This window comes from Somniosus microcephalus, chromosome 12, assembly GCF_052327205.1.
Source record: "Somniosus microcephalus isolate GS21.2 chromosome 12, FLI_Smic_1.0, whole genome shotgun sequence".
Lineage (NCBI taxonomy): Eukaryota > Metazoa > Chordata > Chondrichthyes > Squaliformes > Somniosidae > Somniosus > Somniosus microcephalus.
The window spans coordinates 149,555,704-149,578,585 of NC_140998.1; the positions used below are offsets into that span (position 1 = coordinate 149,555,704).

At 45.7% G+C, this 22,882-nt stretch overlaps 1 protein-coding gene across 2 annotated transcripts in view; it reads right to left on the minus strand.

The window, feature by feature from the left end:
• The window catches only part of ltk (leukocyte receptor tyrosine kinase), a 372,023-nt gene extending 353,576 nt beyond the window's left edge, over positions 1–18,447 (minus strand). For both annotated transcript variants that reach the window (XM_086003657.1, XM_086003656.1), the window contains exon 1: positions 18,083–18,447. In XM_086003657.1, the coding sequence (XP_085859783.1) occupies positions 18,083–18,146 (64 nt within the window). In that variant the 5' untranslated portion in view covers positions 18,147–18,447. The remainder of the gene's footprint in view (positions 1–18,082) is intronic.
• Positions 18,448–22,882: the final 4,435 nt, after the last annotated feature.

The window sequence follows — 22,882 nt, forward strand, 5'->3', positions numbered from 1 at the left end:
CAAAGGGTAAATCGTGCTTGACGAATCTACTGGAATTTTCAGAGGATGTAACTGGTAAAATAGATAAGGGAGAACCAGTGGATGAGGGAGAACTTTCAAAAGGCTATTGACAAGGTCCCGCATAAGAGATTAGCGTGTAAAGTTAAGGCACATGGGATTGGGGGCAAGGTACTTATTGTGTATGTACCTTTAAGAGAAGAACTGATTCTATACTGCAGTACCGGCAGTGACCACCCCTGTATATAAAGCCATAGCAGGCTTCTGTATTTCAGTCTTGAATTAAACATAGAAACATAGAGATAGGAACAGGAGTAGGCCATTCGGCCCTTCGAGCCTGCTCCGCCATTCAATGAGATCATGGCTGATCTTCGTCTGAGATCATAGCTGATCTTACTAGTTCAGTACCCCGTCCCCGCCTTTTCTCCGTAACCCTTAATCCCCTTAGCCTTCAGAAATATATCCAATTCTCTCTTGAAAATATTTATTGAATTAGCCTTCGCAGCCCTCTGTGGCAGGGAATTCCACAGGCTCACCACTCTTTGAGTGAAGAAATTCTTCCTCATCTCTGTTTTAAATGATTTGCCCGCTATTTTTAGACTGTGGCCCCTGGTTCTGTGCTCCCCGGCCATTGGAAACATTCTCTCTGAATTCAGCCTGTCCAGGCCTGCCATAATGTTATATGTTTCGATGAGATCCCCTCTCAATCTTCTAAACTCCAGTGAGTACAAGCCCAAACTATTTAATCTCTCTTCGTAGGTCATTCCCGCCATTCCAGGTATCAGCCTGGTGAATCGCCGTTGCACTCTTTCCATGGCAAGAACATCCTTCCGCAGATGGGGCGACCAAAACTGTACACAATACTCCAGATGCGGTCTCACCAGCACCTTGTACAGCTGTAGTAAGGTATCCCTATTCCTATACTCGAACCCCCTTGATATGAAGGCCAACATACCATTTGCCTTCTTAATCGCCTGTTGCACCTGCATGCTCTCCTTCAGTGACTGGTGCACAAGAACACCCAGGTCCCTCTGCACTTCCCCATCTCCCAATCTATTGCCATTTAGATAATAATCTACCCTCCTGTTTTTACCCCCAAAGTGGATAACCTCGCATTTATCCACATTATAGTGCATCTGCCACGTATCCGCCCATTCCCCCAACCTGTCCAAATCGCACTGCAGCCTCCTGACATCCTCATCAGAGCCCACCCCTCCTCCTAGTTTAGTGTCATCAGCGAATTTGGAAATATTGCATCCAATTCCCTGATCCAGATCATTTATATATATTGTGAACAGCTGGGGTCCCAGGACAGATCCTTGCGGCACCCCGCTGGTCACTGCCTGCCACTCCGAAAACGAGCCGTTTATTCCAACTCTCTGTTCAGTAAATACCTGTTTTATTGTTCTCCTGCAGTCTGAGTATTATTGATCCTCGGACACTACACTGGCGACGGGCAGGTTTGAACTCACCTGCAGTACTGCATCACCTCACGGGGATCTTTTCCCTGAAGAGAAGCTTCTTGGAGGTCGAAGTCAGAACGGCGGCGTCGACCGCGGGCAACCGCCCAGGGATCCATCGGAGAGTTGCAGGGGAGGCTGTGGAGAGCTGGGCCTGGCTCCCCAGTCGAGGTGTTCCAGCAAGTCGTGCTGGTAGCAGGTAGTGCGCTGACCCTTCCGGACTGCGGCAGGCTCGGGCTCGATTGAGCGGCTCTGCAAAGGGGCCGTGCAGCGTCATCGAGAGGAAGAGAGAGAGAGGGTGGAGCGCACAAGGCACGGTCGGTGCTCAAGAACAGGGCAGCGTGGAGAGGATAGAATGAGGGGAAGGAAAAGTGAGACGCGCCGAAGCCGCGGGTCACCGCCATTACCCTGTAGAACGTTAGGAGCAGCGTGGCTAAAAGGGGAAGAAGGAAAAGCGCGGGAGGCGCCATTTTATTCCATTGGGGAAGAAGGAAAAGCACGGGAGGCGCCATTTTAAATCACCCAAGATGCCGAAGAGTGGCAGTATTACTGCTTTCGACAACGAGGTAGAAGACTGGACCACGTATGTGGATAGAATTGAAGTGTACTGCAATGCCAATGAGGTGGCCAATGGAAAGAAGGCATCGGAATTATTAAATTTGATGGGCGCGAGAACGTACGGCCTATTCCGGAATTTAATTACCCCAGCTAAACCAATGGAGAAAAGTTTTGAAGAGATTGTCAATATCTTACAGGAACACCTAAACCCTACACCGCTGCTGATAGCAGAAAGATTCAAGTTCCATAAAAGAAACCAGCACAAAGATGAGAGCAATGTTGACTATCTTACGGAACTACGCAAGTTATCGAAGCACTGCCAGTTCGGAGCAGGACTGGCAGACACCTTGCGGGATAAGTTTGTCTGCGGGCTCCAGAGTGAAGGAACCCAGAAACGATTACTTTCGGAAAAGGACCTGATGCTAGAACAGGCTTTCAGCGTGGCAGTATCCTACGAAGCAGCAGCACGGGGAGCTGCGGAATTACAACAGAAACCACAGGAATACAGCGCTAATGAAATGGCGTATGGAGCAGAAAAGTGCTATCGCTGCGGCAGAACAACCCATGATCAGAAGGACTGCTGGTTTAAGGACAAAGTATGCAGGCAATGTGGGAAAATGGGACACATAGCAAGAGTCTGCCGGTCGGGAAAGAAAACCAACACTACAAGAACTACTAAAGGAAAAGTACAAGAAAGTAAAGAAATTGACAGACAGTAGTTCGGAAGATCAGGAGAGGGATAATGACTCCGGGAGCAGGAGACTAAGTTGTCTAAAGTTACACAACGTGATCGCAAAGGAGGATCACCGAACCATTTGGGTCACCCTCATGATAGCAGGGTCCCCAGTAAAGATGGAATTGGACACAGGATCAGCCCTAACTGTCATGAAATCGACGAGACTATGAGCGGCTATTCTCACACATACCCTTGAAGGACACGTCCATTGTATTGAAGACATACACGGGGCAAAAAGTCTACCCCAGAGAAAAAATAAGGGTGCCAGTTGAATACAACGGCAAGGAAACACAGAAACTGTATCTATATATACTACAGGTAGACTATCCTTTATCCGAAAACCTCGGGACCAGCCGAGTTTCGGATAAAGGAGAATTTTGGATTTCGGAAGGTGGGTCGGCAGGGGTCCGCGGGGGGGGGGTCGGCGGGGGGTCGTGCGCACGACTTACGCTGACGCTCAGCGTAAGTCAGTCGGGGTTGGCGGTGGTTGGCGGGGTCCGCGGTTGTCGGGGCCGGCGGGGGAGTCGGCGGGGGGGGGATCGGCGGTTGTCGGGGCCGGCGGGGTCCGCGGGGGGGTGGATCGGCGGTTGTCGGGGCCGGCGGGGTCCGCGGGGGGGGGGTCGGCGGGGGGTCGTGCGCACGACTTACCCTTTATCCGAACTTCCGAAACCGGAACCCTCTAAAAACCAAAGGTTTTTTCGTTCGTACGCACGACTTACGCTGAACGAAAAAACCTTCGGTTTTTAGAGGGTTTCGGTTTTCGGAAGTCCGGATAAAGGGTAGTCTACCTGTACTAGATGGAGGACCACCATTATTGGGACGTGAATGGATCTGAAAAATACAACTGGATTGGCATTCCATTCAGGCGCTAACTGTGACTGATAAAAAGGATGATGACGTCACACCTGGACGACTGTCAAAAATTCTAACTGACGCGAAAGGTGTTCCAACAAGGACTTGGGACTCTAAAAGGAGTAACGGCAACGATAAAAATCGAAGATAACGCAAACCCAAAATTTTTTAAGGCCAGACCGGTACCTTACGTGATCCACCCAGCCATTGAAGCAGAGCTGGAGAGTCTGGAGCGTTCGGGTGTGCTGTCCAAGGTGGACTGGAGCGAGTGGGCCACACCCATCGTTCCTGTAATGAAGAAATCATTGAGCAGCACGCCTGGGGAACCGAAGAAGGTTCGCATCTGTGGGGACTTCAAGGTAACTGTGAACCCAGTCCTGCACACTGTACAATATCCACTTCCACGGATAGAAGATATTTTCGCCTCACTATCTGGAGGGAAACGCTTTACAAAGATTGATCTGGCCCAAGCGTATCTACAAATGGGAGGTGGAAGAAGCATCTAGGAAATACCTCATGATAAACACTCACAAAGGCCTTTACCAGTACAATCGACTGGTATTCGGGGTAGCATCAGCCCCGGCTATTTGGCAGAGGGCGATGGAACAAGTCCTGCAAGGGATCCCGGGGACCCAGTGTTATTTGGACGACATCCTGGTTACGGGCGAAAATGACAGTGAACACCTTGCCAACCTGGAGCAGGTGCGCACGAGATTACAGGAATATGGGCAACGAGCCAACCGCCCCAAATGCGAGTTCTTCAGGAGACAAATCTCGTATTGTGGCCACATGATTGATGAGGAAGGGTTGCATAAGTCGCCAGACAAGATTGAGGCTGTAGTCAAGGCTCCAGCACCAGAAAATGTGTCGCAACTGAGGTCGTTCCTCGGGTTGGTGAACTACTACCATAAGTTCTTGCCGAATTTATCTACAATTCTGCACTCACTGAATGCCCTACTGCAAACTGGAGTAACATGGAAATGGAGTGATGAGTTTAAGCATGCCTTTTGAGAAATGTAAATGCCTAATCACTTCAAAACAAGTATTGGCCCACTACAATCCCAACACTACCGATTCGGTTAGCATGTGATGAGTCTCCCTATGGCATCGGAGCGGTGCTGTCACACAAATTCCCTGATGGCTCAGAGAGGCCAATAGCCTTTGCGTCGCGCTCGTTAACCTCAGCCGAGCGTAACTACGCCCAGATTGACAGGGAGGCCCTCAGCCTGGTGTGGGGGGTGAAGAAGTTCAATCACTATCTGCACGGGCAGAAATTCACCCTACTGTCTGATCAGCAGCCCCTGGTCTCCATTTTTAACCCAAAGAAGGGCGTTCCGGTGATGACGGCACAACGGCTGCAAAGATGGTCACTTTTTCTAGGGGCACATCAGTACGATATAGAGTACAAGGGTACAAAACAGCATGGAAACGCTGATGGGCTGTCGCGCCTACCGTTGCCTACGGTAGAGGAAGCACCTGCAGTGGACCCTGTTGAGATATTCCATGCGACCATAGTCGAATGTCTACCTGTTACAAACTCAAGTATAGAGAAGGAAACCCGAAATGACCCGATACTCTCTCGGGTCTATGATTTGACGGTGAAGGGATGGCCAGCACATGGCAACTCACTGTTGCCAGCATTCTCACCAAGGAGAGAACAGCTGTCAGTGTGCCGGTGGACCTTGATGTGTGGATCCCGAGTGGTAATTCCACCTAAGTTGAGAGATAGAGTGCTCAATGAGCTTCACGAGGGTCATCTGGGAGGGGTAAAAATGAAGAGCCTAGCCAGGGCTCTTGTGTGGTGGCCGGGAATCGATAAAGAAATCGAGGATATGACCAAGAGATGCACAGGATGCCAGAAGGTCCAAAACGCTCCACCACAGGCCCCGCTACATCCATGGGAGTGGCCCTCATCTCCATGGCAACAGGTACACATTGAGTCCATAAATGGACCAGCAAAATCAATGTTCCTAATCGCTGTGGACGCCCATTCGAAATGGCCAGAGGTCATCAAAATGTCCTCCACCACCACGGAGAAAACTATTGCAGTCCTACGGACCATCTTCACCAGGAATGGCTTGCCAGAACAGATTTGCTCCGACAATGGGCCACAGTTTGTGTCAGCGGATTTCCGGAGGTTTCTGGGGAATAATGGGGTGAAGCATTACACATCTGCCCCATATCATCCAGCCACAAATGGATTGGCTGAGAGGTTTGTTCAGACCTTTAAAAAAGGCCATAAAGGCAATGCATAATGACGACATACCACTACAACACAAGGTGGATAATTTCTTGTTTGCTTACCGGAATGCGACACATGCAGTCACCAACCAAGCTCCAGCCATAATGTTCTTCAACCGAAGGCTAAGATGTCGCCTGGATTTGCTCAAACCAAACATAAGACGAGATGTTGAGGCTAAGCATTTCCAGCACATAAATGAGAAGCCAACCAGGAGCTTCAAGATAGGGCAACCAGTCTTGGCCCGTGAAATAAAGAATAGATTTACCTTCCAAAACTAGGCTTTATTAACTTTAAAATCTGCAGCACATCTTTCCACATCCAGTCCCAACCAAAGCTGGAAAAGAACTGAATTTAAGGTCGCCACCACACATCATGTGACATCAACTACCAATGAGATTACAACATATATCCCAAGGCAGTTAACAAACAACCAATCACAATACTTTTACTAAACAAGGAATAATCACCACATTCACCCCTCCTTTTAAAATACACTCCAACCTAAATAACCTTTACAATTTATAATTAATTATTTACAACTAAAACTATGCACAAGAGTAAAACTGTTTACATGACACAATACTAAGTGAACAACAACAAATAATAACATTGCACATAAGTATTAACTATCTCTCAACTAAAACAATATAATATTTCAACAATTTAAAAACATTACTATCAATTTAAAAGTCCATTTTCAATCGGTCGACCGGATATCTTGTTCGTGTCGACCATCTTAACCTTGGTGAAATTCCTTGCCCTCCCACACCAGCAGGCACAGAAGTATCTTCAGCAGGAAGGCTATCCATATCCCGATTTTCAATGGTTTCCGGATTAGAAATCCCATCAGAAGGTAAACTGGGACGGTCATAAACATCCATCAAGGGCTGACTAATAAAAGTATAATTATCTGCAATTGGATTGGAGACATTCGTAGTATCTGTAACAGCATCCACATTATCTAAATCATGACTATTGTTAATATCCTCAGAAGAGGGCTGGCCACCACAAGGAGCCAAGTCTTTAATTGAAACGATACTTTCTTTCCCATCTTGGAATCGAATATGAGCATATTGGGAATTCGCCTCCAACAGCTCCACCTCCTCCACTAAAGGATCATATTTTGACAATCTAACATGGCGTCGAAGCAGCACAGGTCCCTGCATAGTAAGCCATGAAGGTACCGAATATCCCGTAGTAGATCTCCGCGGATAGTTAAAGAGCCTTTCATGGGGGGTCACATTAGTAGCCGTTGAAAGCAATGATCTAATGGAATGCAGGGCATCAGGCAGTACCATTTCCCACTGTGTATTCTTAAGGTTCCGGGATGTCAAAGCCAACATAACCGCCTTCCAGATCACCCCATTGTATCGTTCGCACTGTCCATTACCCTGGGGATTATACGGGGTAGTTCTACTAGTAGAAATTCCCCGACTCTGAAGGTATTCCTTCAACTGGGAAGACATAAAAGAACTTCCCTGATCCGAATGGATATACGCAGGCATCCCAAAGATGACAAAAAGTTGAGTCAGACATTTGATAACTGTAGCAGCTGATACATCTGCACAAGGAAAAGCAAAAGGGAACCTTGAAAACTCATCCACAACAGTAAAAATATATCGGTTTTGAGTAGTTGAAGGAAGAGGCCCCTTAAAATCGACGCTCAAACGGAGAAGTAGCCTTTATAAGATGAGCTTGTTGAGGCTTAAAAAAATTCGGTTTACACCGAGCGCAGATAGAACATGATGAAGTCATCCGCTTGACGTCTTCAACTGAAAAGAGCAAATTCTTACTGCGTACGAAGTGTGTCATCCTCGTAACCCCAGGATGACATAAGGCATTGTGAAGATTAATAAGCGTATCTCCATGAATCACAGAACAATAAGCCCTCGACAGTGCATCAGCAGCAACATTATCCTTCCCCGGACGATAAACTATGTCAAAATGGTAACATGCCAACTCAATCCTCCATCTCATTATTTTATCATTTTTGATCTTTCCAAAATGTTTAACATCAAACATAAAGGACACAGATTTTTGATCAGTTACCAACGTGAAATGTCGCCCCGATAAATAATGTCTCCATTTACGCAATGCTTCTACTATTGCGTATGCCTCTTTCTCTATTGAAGAATTTTTTTTTCACTATTGTTCAAAGTACGTGAGAAAAAGGCCACAGGTCTTCCATTTTGGTTCAGAGTAGCCCCAATTGCAAAATCAGAAGCATCCATCTCGATCACAAAAGGAACCTGCTCATCAATAGATTGCACAACTGCTCCTAAAATATCCTTTTTAAAATTCTCAAAACATGTCCTGGCCTCCCATGATAGAGGATATGTCGTAACCCGAATAAGAGGCCGGATCTTCCATGAAAAATTTGCAATCCAATTAGAATAATAAGAAAACAGTCCAACAACTCGTTGCAAAGCCTTAGAATTAGTAGGACAAGGTAAATCAATCAATGGTCGCAGACGTTCTGTGTTGAGGAGAATTTCAGTATTAAGGACTTTTGCAAAGACTGTCGGGATACTTGACATTAAACTGGTTGACAAAGGGGCCCCCTGAGCTCGCACGTAGGCTGGGATGAGATAATGCCAGCTGCAGTTTTGTTATTGAACGATTGTGGTCACCTTACAACGAAAAATAGGTTGGACTTCTGCTTATCTTGTCTGCGGCCAGAGGCCCAAATTAACATATGGCCATTGCTGGTTTCAGAATATGTAACCGTTTGCTTAAGAATAGATAACCGTTTTAGATGTCACGGGGTGTCGCTAGGATTATGTAATCAACCGTCTAAGTTGTTTTGACCTCTGTATAAAAGTAGGCGGCTTAAGTGTACAAAACGAGAAGTGTGGCGATTGCACACCGGGTGTATAGCTGCTTCTCCCAGAGCTCTGCAATAAAGCATTCTTTTACTTTGCCATTCACTCGTGGTCAGAGTTTTATTTGACTCCAAAGGCTTCTGTTGGGATCGTGTCGACCTAGAATATCACCTGGTCCACGTAGCCCCAAATTAGCTACAACATTCTGGATCTGGTTTAATCTTGTTTCCCGAGATAATATACCCCAATAGATTTACCTCAGTAGTCGAAAAGATACATTTCTCTTTATTAAAAGTTAAACCAACTTTTTCCGCAGCTTGAAGGAATCTTTTTAAATTAGAATCATGCTCCACCCTTGATTTGCCACACACTGTGATGTCATCTAAGTATGAAAAGGTGTCAGAGAGGGAGTTATCACTTATAAAAGCATCCATTGCCCGTTGAAAACAAGCAACACCATTAGTAACACCAAATGGTATTCGGCAAAACTGATACAGCTTTCCACCAGCCTCAAAGGCCGTATATAGTTGATCCTTCTTAATAGGAATCTGATGATAAGCACTCTTTAAGTCAATAGTGCTAAAAACCTTATACTGAGATACTTTATTGATAAGCTCATCAATCTTAGGCAAAGGGTATGCATCTAATTGAGTATACCTATTAATAGTTTGGGAATAGTCTATCACCATTCGTTTCTTGTGTCTCTCGTTAGTCGTGACAACTACCTGTGCTCGCCAAGGCGAACAACTAGGTTCAATGATTCCTTCCAATAAGAGACGTTGAACTTCAGAATTAATAAATTCTCTATCCTGACTACTATATCTTCTTGACTTGGTAGCAATTGGCTTACAATCCGGCATCAAATTGGAAAAAAGTGATAATGGAGAAATGGATAAAGAGGTTAATCCACAAATAGATAAAGGTGGCTTAGTCCCTCCAAATGAAAGACTAAGAGACTCGTGTAACTGAAGCACATCATGTCCAATCAAAATATCCGCACAGAGATTAGGCAAAACAGATAGGCGTATATCAGTATACGTATTACCTAGAAGAATCATTTTCACAAAGCAACAACCAGCTATTTGTGAAGTAAGGGTCGTCTGAGCCATACACACCTGATACGTAACAGGCGAAATTTTCAAATGCTTCTCCTTCACAAACTGAAGACTTATAAAACTCTCAGTACTGCCCGTATCTATAAGGGCCTTCACTTCCAACCCATTAACTTGAGCCATAACTATAGCTTTGTTCAGGCCATGAGCAAATGCAGCAGAAATTGATGCAATAAACGCCCTATCTAAAGGCTGAATAGTCACAGAGGAGGAGGTGGTAGAGGAGGGCCCTCCCACACCAGGAGAGGAGGAGGTAATTGAACCTGATGATTTGCACATGCGTGCATAAATGACCTCTCTTGCCGCATTTACTACACACAGCCTCCCGAGCAGGACACTTCAGACGAGGGTGCCGGATATTCCCACAAAAATAACACTTCTGAATCCTAAAGGCAACAGCCGCCGAAGTAGAAACTGTTTCAGAATCTAGTAAACCACTCCCATTAAGTCCACATAATTCCTTTTCATCCGAAACTGCCGAAACCATAGTCGCAGGCCGATTAAAAAGAGCATAAGAATCCGAACTTCTCTGAGCCACATCCAATGTCGAAGCTTGCTCAAAAGCACTTTTAAGATCCAAAGTCTTATTTTCTAACAACCGCTGACGAATTGATCTAGACAGTAATCCATTAATAAAAGCATCCCGTACCGATTCTTCCTTATATTCTTCAGCCGTCATGGCCTTATAATTACAGTTAACACTAAGGCACCGAAGTGCTTGTAAATAAGTATCCAAAGATTCTCCCACCTGCTGCCTACGGGCAGATAGAAGGTGACGTGCAAATACCTCATTCTTTGGTTTAACAAAAATCTTTTCCAATGTAGAAATAGTCACTTCATAAGTTTTACAGTCCGAAATATATTTATATACATCCGGAGCAATGTAGTTGATCAGCATATTCAGCTTATTTAGAGACTCTTGATCCAACACGCCCAAAAAGTTTTTAAATGTACAATACCAATGTTTCCATTTATCATCCACTCCAGCAGAATTGGGGTCAGCCTTGAATCATTCTGGTTGAAGATATCACTCCATTCTAACAAAGTTAATAAATTGAAATAAAGAATAGATTTGCCTTCCAAAACTAGGCTTTATTAACTTTAAAATCTGCAGCACATCTTTCCACATCCAGTCCCAACCAAAGCTGGAAAAGAACTGAATTTAAGGTGGCCACCACACATCATGTGACATCAACTACCAATGAGATTACAACATATATCCCAAGGCAGTTAACAAACAACCAATCACAATACTTTTACTAAACAAGGAATAATCACCACAGCCCGCGACTACCGAACAGAAAAATGGCAGCCAGGAATGATATGCACACAGCAGGGACCACTAATGTACACAGTGGACATTGGAGAGAGCATCGAGAGACGCTATGCTGACCAGATTCTAGAGTCACAGGAACAAGCCAAACCCATACCACGAGCAAGTGCACCTGGTAATCAACCCGAAATACAGATTGCATCTACCTCAGAAGCAGTGGTATTGGAAGCTGACGAACCAACTAATGACAATGAGCCAGAATCAACTCCACCGCAAGAACAGGATACTCGAGTCCAGTCAGGATCAGGAAGCCTCCTCAAAGACTGAACTTATAAATGATTATTTCAGTTGATGTATATAGTACAGAGAAAATTGTAATTGTAATTAGTTATTATTTAGTTGTTAAATGAATGTTATGTACTGTTTATCTAAAAGGGAAGGAATTGTTGTGTATGTACCTTTAAGAGAAGAACTGATTCTATACTGCAGTACTGGCAGTGACCACCCCTGTATATAAAGCCATAGCAGGCTTCTGTATTTCAGTCTTGAATTACTCTCTGTTCAGTAAATACCTGTTTTATTGTTCTCCTGCAGTCTGAGTATTATTGATCCTCGGACACTACAGTACTGACTTGGATAGAGAACTGGTTGGCAGACAGAAAGCAAAGAGTTGGAATAAACGGGTCTTTTTCCGAGTGGCAGGCAGTGACTAGTCGGGTACCGCAGGGATCAGTCCTTGGACCCCAGCTATTCACAATATATATTAATGATCTAGACAAGGGAACTAGATGTAATATCTCCAAATTTGCAGACGACAAAGCTAGGTGGGCATATGCTGTGAGGAGGATGCCGAGAAACTCCAGGATGATTTGGACAGGTTGGATGATTGGGCAGAAGCATGGCAGATGGGCAGAAACATGGCAGATGCAATATAATGTGGATAAATGTGAGGTTATCCACTTTGGTGGCAAAAACAGGAAGGCAGATTATCTGAATGGCAATAGATTGGGAGAAGGGGAAGTGCAACGAGACCTGGGTGTCCTTGTGCACCAGTCGCTGAAGGTAAGCATGCAGGTGCAGCAGGCGGTTAAGAAGGCAAATGGTATGTTGGCCTTTGTAGCGAGAGGGTTTGAGTACAGGAACAAGGATGTCTTACTGCAGTTGTACAGGGCCTTGGTGAGACCACACCATGAGTATTGTGTGCAGTTTTGGTCACCTTATCTGAGGAAGGATGTTCTTGCCATGGCAGGAGTTCAACGAAGATTCACCAGGCTGATACCTGGGATGGCAGGAATGACATATGAGGAGAGATTGGATCGATTGGGCTTGTACTCGCTGGAGTTTAGAAGAATGAGAGGGGATCTCATCGAAACTTATAAAATTCTAACAGGACTAGACGGACTAGATGCAGGAAGGATGTTCCCAATGATCGGGGAGTCCAGAATCAGGGGTTACAGTCTAAGGATAAGGGGTAGGCCATTTAGGACAGAAATGAGGAGGAATTTCTTCACCCAGAGAGTGGTGAACCTGTGGAATTCTCTACCACAGAAGGCAGTGGAGGCCAATTCATTAAATATAATCAAGAAGGAGTTGGATATATTTCTCAAGGCTAAAGGGATCAAGGGGTATGGGGAGAAAGCAGGGACCGGGTACTGAATTTGGATGATCAGCCATGTTCGCATTGAATGGCGGAGCAGGCTTGAGGGGCCGAATGGCCTACTCCTGCTCCTATCTTCTATGTAACTCATTAAAGAGTGGCAGTGCTGCATCGATCATTATTTAACCCTAGGGTCGCAGCTAGAACTGGCGGTGATGTCACATGCAATGGCATGTTTCAATAAAGATCACATTGCAGCATTTGCCCAATTCGGAAAAACAAATTCGCCCCGCACTCCCTCCCTTTCCCGTATCTGACACCACATAAAACAATGAGAGATCAAAAGATATACAAAATCTTTGTAATACTGTACTTACATTTATAGAACGCCTTATCACTTTGACACAACGCAAAATGTTGCACACAATGAATTGCCTACATGATTATGGTTGCCTACATGATTATGGTTGCCTTAAGTAGACAGATTCGCATTAGTAATCACTATATATTGGACTTAAAACAGCTACCTATTTAAGAACCAGAGGGGAGGTGAGCAGTATTATTTTTTACGCAGCGAGTTCTTGTGATCTGGAATGCACGGCCTGAAAGGGGGGTGGAAGCATATTCAATAGTAACTTTCAAAAGGGAATATGCTTAAAAATGAAAATTTGCAGGGCTATGGGGAAAGAGCGGGGCGGGGGGGGTGGAGAAAGAGAGAGACTTATTGGACAGCTCTTTCAAAGAACCGGCACAGGCACAATGGGCCAAATGGCCTCCTTCTGTACTGTAAGAGGTTACGGTTACTGTAAGGAATTAAGATTGTAGTGCATGCCTATCATGCTTATCCTTTCACCAATTGACCAAACCTGTCAATCCCTTAAACAGGCAAACAGTACCCCTTTCTAATGCAGGCTTGGCAATGAGACTACCCATTCCTAAAGGCAACATTGTTGTTAAGATGGGGATAGAGAAGAAATGCAAAGGTCCAAATCACTTATAGAAGGAACACAATTAACCTGAAAGATATGCAACGCCTAAAAATAAATTCCCTTGAATATAGAAGATTAAGGGATGATCTAATTGAGATGTTTACGATGATTAAAAGGAATTGATAGGGTGGATAGAGAGAAACTATTTCCTCTGGTGGGGGGAGTCCAGACCAAGGAGGCACAACCTTAAAATTAGTACCAGGCTGTTCAGGAGCCATATCAGGAAGCACTTCTTCACACAAAGGGTAGTGGAAATCTAGAACTCGCTCCCAAAAGCTGTTAAGGATGGTTGTCAATTGAAAATTTCAAAACTGAGTTTGATAGATTTTTGTCAGGTAAGGGTATTAAGCGATATGGAACCAAGGCGGTTAAAAGGAGTTGAGATACAGATCAGCCATGATCAAGGGGCTGAATGGCCTACTCCAGTCCCTATGTTCCTAAAATGCTGGCGACTGCCCATGTCCTTCCTAATTTCAGAACTTGCTCGTATCTGCAGTGCACACTACCACTGCTACATTTTGAATGGTTCTTACTTAAAGAAGTACACTTATCCTCCTGTTGCCTGAATATACCTGCCCGGGATAAATTCCATGCCTTGCTGCCTTGGTCCCAACAAAGACATGCTTACATTGTTGTTGTGATGTTGCTACCCTGTTTGTGCCTCGTATGATATCTTACATTTTAGATTTCACTCAAGTTATGTTGTTCCTTGAAGTAGTTATTCCTGTGTAATTCCCAGATTGCAAAATAATAAAAGTAAAAAAGAAATTGCATTGATATTGCACCTTTCATGACCTCAGGATGTCCCAAAGTGCTGTACATCCAATGAAGTACTTTTTGAAGTGTAGTCACTGTTGTAATGTAGGAAATGCAGCCGCCAATTTGCGCTCAGCAATACCCCACAAACAGTAATGAAGTAAATAACCAGATAATCTGTTTTAATGATGTTGGTTGAGGGATAAATATTGTCCAGGACACCGGGGAGAACTCTTTTTCGATATAGTGCCATGGGATCTTTTACATCCACCTGAGGGGGCAGACAGGGCCTCGGTTTAACGTCTCATCCGAAAGGCAGCACCTCCCACAGTGGTGCACGGGAGTATTAGCCTAGGTTATGTGCTCAATTCTCTGTCGTGGGACTTGAACCCACCACTCACTCCAGAGACTTGAGCACAAAAATCTAGGCTGACACTCCAGTGCAGTACTGAGGGAGTGCTGCGCTACCTGAGGGGTTGTCTTTTGGATAAGACATTAAAATGAGGCCCCATCTGCACTCTCAGGTGAATGTCAAAGATCCCATGGCACTATTTTGAAGAAGGGCAGTGGAGCTATTCCCAGTGCCCTGGCCAATATTAATCCCTCAAATCAACAGCACAAAAAGGGATTATTTGGTCATTATCACATTGCAGTTAGTGGGACCTTGCTGTGCGCAAATTGGCTGCTGCATTTCTCACATTACACCAGTGACTACACTTGGGGGAAAAAAAAGTACTTCATTGGTTGTACAGAACTTTGGGACGTTCTGAGGTCCTGAGAGGTGCTATAGAAATGCAAGTCTTTCTTTCTTACAGGTGAGAGTGCTACCAACTGAGCCATGGCTGGCTGACATGTAGAGATAAAATGAAAAAGAAAAAACCCTGCAAATGCTGGACATCTGAAATAAAAACAAGAAAATACACACAGCAGGGCTAATTCCGCAATCCAAGCAGGGAATGCTAGTTGGAGAATCAGGGCTACAGTAACGTAACTGACCCATGCTCCCTTTAACCCTGGCTCCTTGCTGGGAGCACAGGATTAGGGAATGATCCACACCAGTTATAGGAGTGAATAACCCCTCGGAGGAAACCTTTAATCAGAATCCACTTTGAATATTCGATGTTTATTTCTTAGAAGAAGTGTTTGTGATACTTTTTTGGGTGGTAGGGTGGCTGAGGTGGAAATGGCCTTGGTACCATGATGTCCATCCTCGATTTGAATCGCTCCAATATTGGCAGTCGTGCCTTCAGCTGTCTAGGTTCTAAGCTCTGGAATTCCCTCCTCAACGCCTCTCTCCTCCTTTAAGACCCTCCTTCAAACCTACCTCTTTGACCAAGCTTTTGGTCACCTGTCCTAATATCTCCTTATGTGGCTCATACGAACATACGAATTGGAGCAGGAGTAGGCCACTCGGCCCTTCGAGCCTGCTCCGCCATTCAATAAGATCATGGCTGATCTGATTACTCCACATTCCCGCCTACCCCCGATAACTTTTCACCCCCCCCCCTTGCTTACCAAGAATCTATCTACCTCTGCCTTAAAAATATTCAAAGACTCTGCTTCCACCGCCCTCTGAGGAAGAGAGTTCCAAAGACTCACGACCCTCTGAGAAAAAAATTCTCCTCATCTCGGTCTGAAATGGGCGACCCCTTATTTTTAAACAGTGACACCTAGCTCTAGATTCTCCCACAAGAGGAAACATCCTCTCCACATCCACCCTGTCCAGACCCCTCAGGATCTTATATGTTGCAATCAAAATGGCTCGGTGTCAGTTTTTGTCTGATTACACTCCTGTGAAGCATCTTGGGACGTTTTACTACGTTAAAGGCGCTATATAAATACAAGTTGTAATGTGTAAATGATGCAATCATATATTTTGCTTGTAATGTACACGTTGTACAGTGTGTTTATAAACAAGGGGGAAATAAATGTTTGCCAGACAATTATTCATGAAGATCATGTGACCTTAAAGTGCCTTCATTGAGAAATTCCTTTCTTCAGAACAACATTTCTGGTAAACAAGCTTTGAAAGCAGAAATCAGAGCTTTAATTTAAAAGAGGAACAAAAGTAATGCTTCCAAAAAATCTTCACATTTTCCTCTTCCCTTCCCAATCCGTTGGCTCCCGTTACCTTCTGCTATCTCACCCAAGTGCCCATCATTCTCTTACCAGCCATGCCGGGGAATGTTGGCTGGCTCTTCCACCATGAGGGCCATCGCACCCAAGTTTAAGGAGAAAGGGAACGAGGGCGAGAGAGGAAAATGATTGCTCGTTAAACAATGACGAGCTTCTGAAGAGGAAGTTCTTAATCAAAAGGCAATTGCCCCGACCATGAGAAACCCTCTCGCTCCACATTAAGATGCATTCCCATTCCAATACACTAAAGCACATTCACCTGTTCAAATAAGTGCGGCTCAGCTCCCATGTTGCGCTTTCATTTCATTTCTTGAGCTACAACCTCCACTAACGCTAGCAATTATTCGTCATTTAATTCTGAAACTGAACAGTGACTGCGATTCTGTCCACTTTTCTGTGACTTTATCACATTCGCCCCGGTCACAGTGATCCCGCTCAGCTGCGATGCCCATAATATAAAGACCAAATCACACCGCCCTGTCCGCTCAGAACCTACAGCAGGAACCTTGTCACACTGTCCCTGCTGCATCATGTGCTTAATACTGCCGAAACATGTTGTACTTAATACACTTGCCATGTCTCTTAACTGACACTGATCCTTTCTCTGCCCATGACACAATAACCCACTCCACACTGACCCCAACATATAACCCACTCCACACTGACCCCAACATATAACCCACTCCACACTGACCCCAACATATAACCCACTCCACACTGACCCCAACATATAACCCACTCCACACTGACCCCAACATAAAACCCACTCCACACTGACCCCAACATAAAACCCACTGCACACTGACCCCAACATAAAACCCACTGCACACTGACCCCAACATAAAACCCACTGCACACTGACCCCAACATAAAACCCACTCCACACTGACCCCAACATAAAACCCACTGCACACTGACCCCAACATAAAACCCACTGCACACTGACCCCAACATAAAACCCACTGCACACTGACCCCAACATAAAACCCACTGCACACTGACCCCAACATAAAACCCACTCCACACTGACCCCAACATAAAACCCACTCCACACTGACCCCAACATAAAACACACTCCACAATGCACACTGACCCCAACATAAATCACACACCACAATTCATACTGACCCCAACATAAAATACACACCACAATCCACACTGACCCGAACATAAAACACACACCACACTGACCCTAACACACACACCACACTGACCCCAACATAAAATACACGCCACACTCCACACTGACCCCAACATAAAACCCACACCACACTGACCCTAACACACTCCACACTGACCCCAACATAAAACACACTCCACACTGACCCCAACATAAAACACACTCCACACTGACCCCAACATAAAACACACTCCACACTGACACTGTCACACATTCGCAGCACATTGATCCTTCCACAGAGCCCCGATCACTTCGCCCATGCGATAAGAACCCTGCACAGTCTCCCAACCTAGCCTCAAGTGTCTTTTCTCCCACCGGGGACTCGGGTTCAAACCCACGGATCAAGCCGAGTTGCAGGGTCCGCTGACTTACCCAGGAAAGCGAGCAGGTAAAGTGAGCCGAGATGGGATCCAGCTCCCACCGGTATTAAACTCATGTCTCTGCCAGATCTGGGATGCGGTCTGCAGCCTCTTGCCTTCAGTCTGGCCGCAGTGTGTGTGAGAGAGAGCGAGCGGCTGCCTATGCTGATGTCTGTGAGGATGGAGAGACGCTCGGTACTGCAGCCACTCACTGGTGCTGTTTCACAGACAGACCCTTTTTCCAAAGCGAAATCATATGACCCGCTTAATTTAATCTGACCAAACAAAAATAAAAGCCCTCAACCAGAGATGTAATCATTCGCCTGCTTATTCCCTACCTTTGAGAGACATAAACTGTGAATTAAAGTATTCAGCACTTTTCTTAACGTTTCTCTTGTATATGAACCAGCAAATTCTGCCTGTACTTCACACGTTGACCACTGTCCCTGTAAAATTATACCGAAGGACCAGGTCTTGGTATTAACTAGTGCTATTACTTTGTGTTAATGATATCAAGTGAATCAAATGAATCATATTTAATCAAAAATCTCAAGTTTAAACAACACATTTTCTCTCGCTCTCTTATCTGTACCGGGTGTTCAACAGAAACTCCGGACAAGACGCTAACTCTTGATACCAGTGTTTAACAGTAACTCGAGTATAATTGGAAAAATATGGTTTAATAAATTGAAGCCAGCAAGGATTTGTTAAAGGTAAATTGTGTTTGACTATCTTGATTGAGTTCTTTGATGAAGTAAGGGAGAGGGCGGATGAGGTAGTTCGATTGATGTGTAGATGGTCTTTCAAAAGGCGTTTGATAAAGTGCCACATAATAGATTTCTTAGCAAAATTGGAGTCCATGGGATCTTTTTCATTCGTTCCTGGGATGTGGGCGTCGCTGGCAAGGCCAGCATTTTATGCCCATCCCTAATTGCTCTTGAGAAGGTGGCGGTGAGCTGCCTTCATGAACCTCTGCAGTCCATGTGGTGAAGTTACTCCCACAGTGCTGTTAGGTAGGGAGTTCCAGAATTTTGACCCAGCGACGATGAAGGATCGGCGATATATTTCCAAGGCAGGATGGTGTAACTTAGAGGGGAACTTGCAGGTGGTGGTGTTTCCTTGCGCCTGCTGCCCTTCTCCTTCTAGGTGGTAAAGGTCACGGGATTGGGAGGTGCTGCAGTGCATCTTGTCGGTGGTACACATTGCAACCAAGGTGTGCTGTGATAGAGGGAGTAAATGCTTAATGCGGTGGATGGGGTGCCAATCAAGCATTGTTCTGAATGGTGTCGAGCTTCTTGAGTGTTGTTGGAGCTGCTTTCATCCAAACAAGTGGAGAGTATTCCATCACACTCCTTACTTGTGCCTTGTAGATGGTGAAAAGTCTTTGGGGAGTCAGAAGGTGAGACACTCACCGCAGAATACCTAGCCTCTGACCTGCTCTTGTGGCCACAGTATTTATGTGGCTGGTCCAATTGAGTTTCTGGTCAATGGTGACCCCCAGGATATAGATGGTGGGGGATTCGGTGATGGTAATGGTGTTGAATGTCATGGGGCGGTAATTAGACTCTTGCTTCTTGAAGATAGTCAATATCTGGCACTGGTGTGGCGCAAATATTACTTGTCACTTATCAGCCCAAGCCTGAATGTTGTCCAGGTCTTGCTGCAAGCGGGCAGGGACTACTTCATTACCTGAGGAGTTGTGAATGGAACTGAACACAGTGCAGTCATCAGTGAACACTCCCATTTCTGACCTTATGATGGAGGGAAGGTCATTGATGAAGCAGCTGAAGATGGTTGGGCCTAGGACACTGCCCTGAGGAACTCTTGCAGCGATGTCCTGGGGCTGAGAATATTGGCCTCCAACAATCTTCCTTTGTGCTAGGTATGACTCCAGCCAGTGGAGAGTGTTCCCCCCCGATTCCCATTGACTTCAGTTTTACTAGGGCTCCTTGATGCCACACTCGGTCAAATGCTGCCTTGATGTCAAGGGCAGTCACTCTCACCTCACCTCTGGAATTCAGCTCTTTTGTCCATGTTTGAACCAAGGCTGCAATGAGGTCTTGTAGAGTTTCTGGGTCTGTGCCAATTAACCCTTTCACTCCTAAGTTACGAAAGATTTGACTTGACACGTATTGGTGACAGTAATTATATTTTATTCAGTGAAAGTGAGACTTGATACATTACAGCATCCGAGCAGTATTAAGCAAGGCGCAGTCAAGGTATATATTACCCGTTGGGCCCTGGGTAGAAGATGCGATCTCCACGGGTCAACCCCCATTGGACCTGGGCCTCTGAGCCTGCTTGTCCACCCGGTGTGACACGTGTGGGTCCTCCGCCAATCTGAAACCCTCCTCGGCTTGTCTGGTGGATGTTCCCAAGCTTCTTGCCGAATGCCTCTACAATCTAAATGTTTGAGAGACCCCCTTGTTATTCTTCTTCTTCCCAGCAAAGCCTACAGGGACCAGTTAACCCAATCAATGACTCACACCTGAAACCCTCCTGTCCAATTACAGGGATACCATGTACCTAATGATCCGGCCTGCCTCGGTCAGGCCCTCAACCCACAGCACCCTGACATCATCTGCTTTTGACCATCAAGACTCATATCTGGGGTAGTTATGGCAATAAAAACGGAACATGTCTCCATTTGTAGAGATACTAGCCTGTGAAATTCGGCTCCTTTGCGCCTGCCGTTAGTGCCTCCGCGGGGTGCTAACAGGGCGATAAAGGGCTTATCGTCCAGGTGGGGGCAGGAATAGCGCCTCCCGGGAAATTCGGTGGGGTGCTACTGAGGCACTAGCCGATAGCGTCACGCCCCCGGCGGTAGCGCCCCAGGCAGCTGCGCCTATGACGATGACGTCATTGCTGTGTGCCACGACCTCTTAGCGCCCCGTTGTGGCCCTTTACTGCCCCGCGAAGCTACCGCCGGCAATGTCAGCGCCAGCCTCATGGGTTACGAGCCGGGCCGACCTCCACTCGCGGGGCGCTAACTAAAGGGTGGTGCGGCCACGACCTGTGCCGCCATTTTATTTTTTTGACCGACCTTCAGGTCGGCCCTCTGTGGCGGCCCTTGCCGTGGTCCGTGGTCGCCATTGCGCAGCCCGGCACCGCGTCTCGGTGCCAGGTTGCAGTCACGGTATCACACCGCCCTGGTGGGCTAGTGTGGGCCATCAGAGGCCCTGCGGAGCTCGCAGCCTCCCTCCCCTTTAACAGAAGGGAAGGGGCGCTGAAACGCGTTAGCGTGCTTTGCACCCCCGACACCACCCCGAGAGGAAGTGGTGCGCCCGAGATAGCGCTCCACTTCCTCGCCAGGGCGGTAAGCCGAACTTAACGGCTGGGGTGGTACTTCCACTCCGGGCGCTAAATCTCTGGCGATATTTCGGTTACTGCCTCCAAATGGGGCATAACCGAATTTCGCTCCCATGTTGTTCTTGTCATTTGCCTCTGTTTTTAATTCCCTGCAGATATCATAACATTCCAAAACAGTGGCTGCCACACATGACCTTGCTAGTTCTGCTCCCACAGACAGGCTGTCTGTTTCTTATTAGTAAGTTTGCTGAGAAGCACTTTTAAAATGTTGGTCAAGACAGGCCCAACGCCTGGATTTAAGATCTAACCGCTAGTACCCAGGACATATTACACAAGTTTTAAAAACATGTTTATTCAAGCATCATTGTGCATTGTGAATCAGTTGCATAATACAAACTTAAGACTATAACTAATAATACTGATTTCATTTAGTCCAGTTAGTTAGTAGGAAGACTCTGAAATGAAGATATCCCCCTTTCTTACAGTCCACTCCTTTTGATGGGGAGGAGCAGCCTCCGACCCCTCACCTAGATTCAATTCACCATTTCTGGTTCCAGTTCTGCCCCCTCTGGGGTATCCTCTGTTCCTCACTTCTTCCTGTTCTTACACCACCTGGGGTCTCCTTTACATTGCTTTGGATTTTCGTCCATCATTAATTCGTTAGTACAGCTGGTCATGATTATAGATACACATTTGTCTTATGCGTCAAAGTAAAAAGAACTTCCTTCACTTAATTTCCTTCCAGAGTTGCATCACTCCCAGCTGTCCAGTGCCGTGGTTAAGCCTTTTTTTAACATCTTTCTTACTACACAGTTTACATGTATCAAATATACCATCATTACAGGTTGGAGTACTACCAGAGTGTGTGAAATAATACTAATACTAAATAAATAAGGGTGAGTCGATATATTAAGCCCAATATCCCACCAGTGTGATTCATCCCCTATGCTTTCAATTTTGACATCTATCCTCAGGTTGTCTTGCTTTAGGGAGGAGTTCAGTTGCATCACAAGCTCACTGAAGTCCTCAGACAACAGGGGAATATTGTAGCTGAATCGTCCACATAGTGAAGTTCATACTTAAGTGTTTCGTTTATTGTTGAATTTACTTGAGCGTAGGTTTTGATATTGAGTAAAACGTGTTGGTCGATGGTTGTTGGTAGATGTGGTGTGAAGCAGAAACTGGGGCTATTAATGGGACAGGTCCTGTTAGTCGCATAAAACATAGTGATCGTGGTAGTGGTAACACAGTAGATTCCTTTTCACTGATAATTTTGCACACACCCTTCCTCAATCAACTACGTCGTCGCCACAGTTCAGGTAACATTGCACATCCTCAGGAAGAATCCCTCGCGAGACCAAGTAGGAGCTTGCCCCTTCTTTCTTACTCACTCCATCTCCCACCACTCTTGGTTCCCAATCCCATTGTGTCACCCTGCCCACATTGGTCAGTGTACCTGACAGTCCCCATGCTTCACACAGGAGGCACTACCAAAACCACCTCA